Source organism: Centruroides sculpturatus, unplaced genomic scaffold, assembly GCF_000671375.1.
Source record: "Centruroides sculpturatus isolate CEXI.00-Female unplaced genomic scaffold, Cexi_2.0 scaffold244, whole genome shotgun sequence".
Classification (NCBI taxonomy): Eukaryota; Metazoa; Arthropoda; class Arachnida; order Scorpiones; family Buthidae; genus Centruroides; species Centruroides sculpturatus.
Window position 1 is genome coordinate 707483 of NW_019384450.1, and position 9699 is coordinate 717181.

General features: G+C 31.2%; 1 protein-coding gene across 1 annotated transcript in view; it reads right to left on the minus strand.

Moving 5' to 3' along the window:
• LOC111620547 (alpha-mannosidase 2-like) overlaps positions 1–8718 on the minus strand; it is a 49599-nt gene extending 40881 nt beyond the window's left edge. The window contains exon 1 of the mRNA XM_023362478.1: positions 8522–8718. Coding sequence (XP_023218246.1) covers positions 8522–8686 — 165 coding nt within the window. The 5' untranslated portion in view covers positions 8687–8718. The remainder of the gene's footprint in view (positions 1–8521) is intronic.
• Positions 8719–9699: the final 981 nt, after the last annotated feature.

The following is a 9699-nucleotide window of genomic DNA, read 5'->3' on the forward strand; positions in this document are numbered from 1 at the left end:
TTGTTGAATGGGCATCATCAGGCAAACTGATCCTCAACTGCTGAAACAATGGGGGATAATTTAATAATTTTAAAAATATATATATTTTTATATATATTTTTAGTGTTGTTTTATATATATATATATAAAACAACACTAATTTTTTTATCTTTTCTAAGTTATTTTTAAGTTATATTACATTATGTTATGTAAGTTAAGTTTAGTATCATTTCCCTTCTCCCTCTCTTCCGCCACCAGTTTTCACCTCCACTGTCATCTATCCTCAAAGGTAAAGTGCAAATAAAACTACATTTTTTTTATCAATTATTATTCTATTATGGTTATTTATACATTTACAACTACAAAATGCATTTTTCAGTGTTTTCTTTACTATAGTTATTTTTTTTAATGTACTACTCAGCTTTAATTTGAGTGTGTTTTTCGTGTTGGAACAAATTACTTGGTTTTACATGTAATCGTATGGGGAAAAATGATTCACCTTACGACATTTTCATGATACGATCTCAGTTTTGAAACGGATTAATTTTGTATCCTGAGATACCACTATAAAGTTGCAAGTGCCAAAGTAGCATTTCCAGAAAAAACCTAAAAACCCGGAAAAATCCCTAAATTGAAATGGATCAGTTGAAACAATGATTGATTTCAGTTAAATGGGTAGGAATGACACTGCTGAAAACAATTGGATCATTTTCATTGCAAAATACTCTAGAAAACAATGATAAAACATTCTGTGTAATAGAAAAACATACAACTCTTTTCCATGTTTTTTAATGCAACATTTTAAAAGCTTAATATATTTTCTTTTCAAAGCAAGGTTCTGTTTTTACAGTGCATATTTCTCTTCTAACCAATGTCTATTTCCTTATTTATGACACGGCATTTTATTAGCTGCATGTTTTGGGAGCACTTAAGAAAAAAGTGTGCTAATAGAAATGTGTTGCTTCTGACATAATAGCTCACACTATCCAAACATGGAAATATCTTTAAGAAAAGTACAGATTGTCAAATGGAAAGTTGTGCTTTATTTGGATTTAGTCGGTATTATCATTTTCATCATCAGAGTTTAGAGATCTATAAAGTCTGCATTTTCTGGACTCAGAAACTTGCACATGGACAGTAGGTCTTTCCTGGCACTTTTCAATGGGAGCAAGCAGTCTATAGCAGGGGTGGCCAACTTTTGTGTACATAAGATCTACTTTTTATCTTAAAAATGTGTCGCGATTGACTCGTTGTCGTAGGCATAGTCTAAGTCAGGGATGGGCATCCCGCGACCCGAGTCGCATAAAATGTGTATAAATATATCAATTTCTTAGCTTAAGAAGTATGCAGCAAAAATTCAAACGTTATTTTCTACAACTTATGTATGTGAATAGTTTTTCCTGCAATGACTTTAGTAAAAATTAAAATGAGAAACCGGCTAACAGATTCACCTCGAAACTAATTTAAAACTAGCAATGACTAATATTTAATCAAATATTTTCGATACAATACATTTACATCAGTTCTAGAAGCTAAATTAAGTATACCTATTCTATTTTATAATTATATATGAATAAATAATTGTGATTTACCGGCATTTTCCCCCTCTTTTATCTTGTATGTGGCCGGCGTTAGTTCAAAAGTTTTGAAATGAGGCCCTTACACAAAAAAAGGTTGCCCATCCCTGGTCTAAGTGGCGAGGGGGAGGGAGGTGTGAAATACATACTAAGTGTAGATAGAAAAGAAAAGCCACAATTTAATTTAAAACACGAAGAAAAGGTACCTACATTTTAAACAGAAGAAAAATTGAAACTCAACGTTGTCACTTTCAGAGGACCACCACTTCACCCTTCTTCTCTCTACTGTGTCCCGACCTACTCTCTCTGTCCCTTTTTTTTTCGATTTTACGACCCTTTGTCTACATTTCTTATTCCCCTTTTACAACTGTACACAAATGGATTGCACATGGACTGACGAAACCGCATCTGAGGGAGAACGAGGAGGTCCGATATCATTACAGTTGCATTTGCGCGTTGCGTTCGGTTACAACTTACAAATGTAACACATTAAGTCAAGACATCGCAAGCGATCGACCAAAATTGACTTGTTGGCCACCCCTGGTCTATAGTATGCACATGGCAGATATATGTTCTGAAGGCCATTAAAGTAATTCAGAATGTCCTTGTGTGCATGACATCTCGTCAACAGCAGTAAGGAAAATGCATTTCATGACTAAACCATGGGAGCATCTTATTCTAATAACAGGACACCATCAACTGGGCAATGACAAGTGGGTGATGGACAACCGGGCTACTGCTAACTGGGCAACAAAATATGAGATGAATAATAGCCAAAACACAAAAGCTTTTGTTTTACTTATCAAAATCACCAATTTTTAATATTGATCTACTGCCCGGTAAATATAAATAATATTTTTTAAGAAATGAGTTAAAAGAACGATTTTGTAATTAACAAACATATTTATAAATTTCACATACATTAAAACAAAAAAAGACATAAAATTTAAAACAAAATTTTTATTTTAAATTTTATTTTTGAAAATGATTTGCTTTTATGCATATGGCAAATTGATGGCAAGGTCTTCAAAAGAATTAGAAACTTAACAAATCACATGAAGAAAAAGCAGTTCTTCCACAGAATTTGTTTTCAAAGAACTGCTCTTCTTTGATGTGCTTTGTTAACTGTTTCCGACAGACAATAATTAACGATGTTACAGTTAGATGTTCCTTTTCCTAAGTTGGAAATAATTCATATTTTGCTATTTTGAATTATTTCCAACAGGTCAGGTTTGTTCGAACAGAAGTTCATGACACATGTGCAATGTCATTTTACAATGCGAAAAATAATGTGCATGCAGGGTCTAAATCAGTTACAGTTAGGGACTAGGGACTTGCGTAGGAGTAACATAAGTAACCTAAAATAAGAAAGAACAGGTGTACGATCATACATGCCAATAAAAATTAAAAAAAAAAAAAAAGGGTTGACAGATTGTGCACCACACGTTGGCATAAACAGACTAACATGGCAGAATTGCAGATGAGTTTCAATGAGTACGAGTTCTTTCGCTGTTAAAATAGTGTAAATTTGTAAAAATATTTGCAAAAACTTTGTTTCTTCATAATTTCACAATTTCTACAAAATTCCTGGACAAAATTAATAGTTCACCTGGACAGTGAGTCAATTCCCGGACTGTCCAGGTGAAAACCAGACAGGTGGTAACACTAGATAGTAGCATCATTGGACATAATCTGAACCCATATAGCCAAGGAAATTTTCAGATGCTTTGGCCTCATAAAAAATTATCTGAAATACCGAGGTCCTTTACATCACCCTTTGTTGCATGCTCCATGCTGTGAAATTCACAGCATGGCACATGCAATGTTTTTCCACTCACCTTACTTGGGGCTTTACAGCTAGTTAATTTGTCCACTGTGTAATCAATATTTGTTTCTTGACTCCCTTTGCATTTTCAATTTCTTATGATTCCAATTTGAGGGTTGACAATGACTTCTATTTTGTAAATTTTGCATTCACAGCTCCAAAGAAGTGAGAGTGAATGTCTGCTCATTTGCCATTTTGTATACACATGCAATATTTTTCCATGCAGTTGATAAGTTGGAAGCAATTTTCAGCCAGAGTTTTTAATAGTAACAGTATTATTCATGTATCATTTTGCATTACACAATTTATTATGAAAATCTCCATTTAGCTATTTTGGCACTTGCAATGTTATTTGACACAAGCCTTCAATTACTAAAGAATAAATATTAAAATTAATTATATCATAAAATATATTGAAAAAGTTCAACACACATCATCACCATCGTCATGTGTTATACATAAAAATAAGCTATAAATTTTTATTATTAAACTAATCACATTTTTGTTAAGCTTTATTGTTTATCATCAGGGTTCTGAAAAAATCTGAACTCTAATGTTAAGTAACAAAGCTTAATGTAATTACTTGATTTAATAATTAAATTTTATTGTATTTCAATGTATAATTGCTAAATATGTAAGACTAATCAACTTATACATCAATAATACACTTAAAATTACCAAAAATATAAAATCATTAAACCAAACAAAAAAAAATTATGCTACTATATTTCAGCAAATTAACTAACATTTAAACTATATACAAGCCTATTAACATAATGAAAAAAACATTTTAGAGGTTTTTAAAGAAGGAAAAATATGAATGCAACAAATTCATTATGCTAACATATGCAGTTATTCAAACAGATGTTCAGCTGCAAATAATCAGCAATAAATTCATTAGTACACACACACAAAAGTAATTACAGATATTTAAACAGATGTTAAGTTACAAATAATTAGCATATACATGTGCATTTTGTATTGGTTCCACTATTAAGTTTTATATAATTAATTTTCCCCAGCTGTGTTAATTTATATATGAGGAGCAATCTGGAATTGTGATCCTGCATGTAGTGGCACAAGATATGGCAACACAGACCTAATCACCTTCAAAATAGGCCTCTTCCGCACACACACACTTGTCCATTGATCCTGCCACTGTTGAAAGCAGGCGTGGAATGCTTCCTTTGGAATCTTCCAGAGTTGGGCAGTCGTATTTGATATGATGGCCTCCCTGCTTGTGAAATGTGTCCCTTTGAGGCCCATTTTGAGAGTAGGGAACAGCCAAAAGTCACTGGGAACAAGATCTGGAGAGTAAGGTAACTAGCTGATGACAGGAATGCTTTTGTCAGCGAGGAATTGCTGCACAACAAGCGATGTTTGACTCGGTGCATTGTCATGATGGAGAAACCACTGTCCACACCACTTGTTGGGCCACTCCAACTCAGCAATGGTTATTCTTTGATCATTTTTAATCAGTTCTCAAACTTTTTCAACATTTTCTTCAGTTCAGGATGTTAAAGGTCTCCTGCTACGTTCATCATCCTCCAACATCTCCTGTCCATTTTAAAACTAGCCAACCAGTCATAAACTGCGGATTTCTTTAGCGCCTTATCACCGTAAACTTCCCGCAGGACTGACAGCATCTCTGCAGCAGTTTTACCCAATTTGCACACAAACTTGATGCTTGCACACTGCTCGAACTGGGACATTGTGCTGAATGACAGGCAGTCCAACAAAGACGCTACAGTAACGATTGTGCAAGTCTAAACTTGTACAAGCATTATCACACTGCAAACAGACATGCTGAGCTTCCTGCCACAGCAATACATAATCTTATCTTATATTGCATTTTATAACTATAGGTAAATTCTGCAACTTTTTGACTGCCCATCATACTTGCAGATAAACAGAAAAATTTCCCATTTATACATGTTTTAGTGTTGTGTATAATGCCTTTCAGTTTATGAAAGATGCACTTGATGATCACATAAATGTACAATATATTCAATCATTAAGGTCGTCTTAAACAGCAACAAAAATGTTTATTCAACTAGAAAAATTTTTAATAATCATCAGGTTTATTACGTTCAAGGTAGTATGCAATTGAGTATATTCCATGGCAGTTGTGTTTTTGAATTATATTATACAATACGACACAAAATGCAAAAATAGTGAATTAAAAAGTTATTCGTCAATTCTGATGTCAACCAGTTTGTTTATGAATGATCAGATTTAGAATATACTACACAATCTGCACAGTTTCTTTATTGATACCTTACTCCTTTCATATCAATAAATTGTATATTTATGTTGTCAAATATTTTATTTAAAAATAATTTAATCAATCATCAATAATTAGCTAATTAGATATATAATTAAACATTAATCACTTATCAATAAAATGTCTATGTTACTATGATTATAACTCATTCATTTTAAAATACTGATAAATACTACCAAAAATCATCTCAAAACATTTTTGTATAAACAATATTTTTATAAATTAATAAATTTCTTTAATAAAAATTATTTCTTACTGGAACAATTCAAACAAACCAGGACTGAGAATAGACCTTCAAACACAGACATACAGCCTAATTGGCCCAAACATTATCATAGATATAAATAGTTTTTACAATAAGAAAAAAGTTTTGTTTAAGTCTTCTTGCAGAGAACTTGAAGAACATTTAAGGCATATAATGTTATATGAATTCAGAAACGGTCACACTGCTCTCACAACAACGAAACATATAATGTATGTAGTGTGTACGGCAGTGAAGCATTAAATGTCAACATTTGATCAGAAAATTTAAGAATGGGGATTAAATAGACACACAACTGAAGCCTTAGATACAACAAACACAAAATACCAAAAAATCCAGCAACATTTAAAAAAATTAACATTTTCAACAACTTTTAGTAGTCATCCTTAGGTTAGAATTCCTATTCTTTTATTCTACAGAGGATGACTACTAAAAACAGTTGAATATCCATATGAATTTCACTTCTTAATAAGCAAACCTCATTTCCGGACAGAACAGTAACTGGGGGTAAGCAGATATTATAGGCTGGTATAACATAATACAAAAATTGGGAAGTTTTGTTGAAAGCAATTTCTGGATGATACAATATTAGTTTAATTGTTATCAATCACACAATGCCAAACGAGATTAGATTTTAGCATATTTTTTTAAGAAGTTTAAATTTTAAACAATAATTGTGAAAATTGCACTTAATTTACTATAAACCAATATAAAATTTGCAATTTATTTAAATTTAATTTGAGATTAAAACTATTTATAACTTATAGGCTATTTAAGACAAACTAATGCCAATTTATACAATTCCTAATTATTATTAAGAAAGTCAGTATACCAGAAAGACTAATTATATAAATTCTAATACTTGTAATATGTTAAGAAGGTTTTCTTCTTTGCATTTTCTCAACAACTTGATTGATTACTTGTAAAACTTTATATAATACAATTAAAAGATGAAAGTTAAAAAAAACCTGCTTTGTTAGATTCATTTACTTCTTGCTAAATATGTAGATTATTATATCCATCTTCAGCATACATCATATTAAGTAAAAATAAATCTCTTATTTTTTTGTAATAAATTAAACCATTTAGCCTGTACAAACAATTTTTTTTTTAATAATGCAAGAATATTTAGTAACACCACTTATTATGATACAAAACTATCATAATTTTGTGTTATTATAATCCAAAAGCAGTTTAATAAGTTAGTATATTTTTTGATAATCTAAAAAAAGCTACTTAATAATAATTAGGGATTGTATAAAATGCCTTATTACATATCGTATTGGACGCATTAATTTTTCGTGTCAATTTCTTGAGGAAATTCTTTGCAGTATAAGATGCATCTTAATGTAAATTCATGTAATATTCATATTCACAAATTTCATATAAATTTTAGATACAAAACAGTGATAAGGGAAAAAGTACATTATTCCAGGATACTGATTAAACTATCTTATTGACGCTATCATTGACGCTACAAGATATAAAGGTAAAATTAAAGGATGGAAATGAATCACAAATGTATTACCAACAAATAAATGATATTTTCATCTTTAATAAATTCATAATAAGCTGAGTGAGATTAATAATTTATTATTATGGCCGAAGATATACATTTTGTGTAAAGCTAAGGTTATCACTTAGCATGCATTCACTTCACAGGCACATTGTTTCCAATCACACAAACCACTACACGAATCGATAAAGTAGCTATTACCTTACATTTGTTAAAAAAGCATACAATTTATCAAAAATATCCGTATTTAATATTTAAATCAATCATGCCGACAAATGGCGGCAGAAACGACCGTCCTTGAGCTTATCGGTTCGGTAGCGTTTAATGTTTGTTTAAATTACAGGAACTGCTGTAACATTAATTTCACCCCAGTACTTTCAGCACTGGGGTGAAATTAACGTTACACTATCTGGAACCTGTTACCAGTGCTCTACGCATATATATAGTATATCGCTTGACAAACGTTTTCGAGCGATATACTATATATACACGTAGAGCACTGGTAACAGGTTCCAGATAGTGTAACATTAATGTTTGTTTGTTAAGTTATGGCAATGCAACATTTGGGCAATCTGCCTAGAGGGAATGCCTTCCGGGAGGTCTTTTTAAGGGAAACTGGCCCCCTATTTAGGCATTACAGACGTGGAGAAAACTCGGAAAACTCCACGTGGCCAGTCCAAGCGAGGCACGAAACCACGACCAAACTCCCAGCATTCAGGGTACGAAGACCGCTCGGCCCCCAGTGGGCGGTAACGTCTAATCATCGCACAAAACTTCGTTTAGTCAACTCGGCCGATCGAGATCGTCCGGGCCCTCGGACGCAGACTAACCGGGGCACCATACATAATTTTACCTCATAAACTAATGACGTTTAATCATAGCTATAGAATTATTTATAAACTAGCAAAGAATGCTCCGGATAATTCTTTGCTAGACATTAAAGATGTGAACTCCGAATGAGGGGTTTTCCACCCATACAAGAATTGTAACCCCCCGCACAGGGTATGGTCTATAGCTCTTATAAGTTCCCAACCGTCTCGTTCAGAGGTGCATTAAACTAACAGCAACAGTAACTAACCTTTGTACGCAACTTATGATCAGAGAGAGTTCCTTTGGGTGAAATATTCTGCATGTCTCTCGTAGAAGAATAGATGAGAAGCACGACGATAAAAAGACATAGAGCCACAACTAGAGATGCAGTTCGAAACTGGAAAACCGATGGTCCCAATCGAAATCGAATCATTTCGATTTGTTTTGTTCAAAATTAAAAAAAATTTAAAACCATTCCTAGTTACAGTTCCTAGCTTTTGTTAGTATTATCAGAAACACTATTAAACTTTATAACAGATAAAATTAAAACAAAAGTGTAGTGTATTAGTAATGAAACATGAAAATAAATATCTAAAATGAACAAAAAAAGTCTTAAAAAATCAAAAAGAAAAGTTAAAATTTAATGAAAAGTAATTAAAAAATGGATAAAAACAAGATTTTTTTAAAAAAATATTTCGAAACATTTTCAAAATTGATCCGAATAAAATAATGATTTATTAAAGTTAAAAATAATTAAAAGTCATAATTTTATCGATAAAAATTCGATTTTTGTGTGTAAATTTTCAATTTGCATAAATAGAGTTGGACAAGATGACAAGTGAAAAATGAAGATAAATGTAATGTAAATAATGAAAAATAAATCATACTTTATTTTTAATTATTGTATTAAAATGAATTTTATATTAAATAAGTATATGCTTAAATCTCTTCTTTTAATTTTAAATAGTAATAATTTTTATTTTTATTTTATTTACTTCTTTTTATATTACTTAAATAATTTATATTGCAATTTGAAATGTTAAAATATTTATTAAATCAGAATAGTAATATAAACAGTACATAATATTTATAACTTGAATTAAAGAAAACTATTTTTTTTTTACAGTAATGTTACAAATGACTATTTGCTTTCTCTGGAAAATAAATTATTACAAAAATATCATAAATATAAGGTAGAAAATGCATAAATAATCACCACGTTCGACGATTAACTTCATACATTTGTTGCTAAGAGAGAGAATATTTTTCCTGTTGCAAACTACTATATTGGACTACACAGAACATTCGTAACAGGATAACAATTACAATTTTAACAATATGTATTTTGAGTGTTTACCATTTCTTTTCTGAATAAAAATAATATATTTTTAAATTTATTTTTTATTTTTTTAAAACTTAACTTAAGCCCCTATACGCGGGGCAACT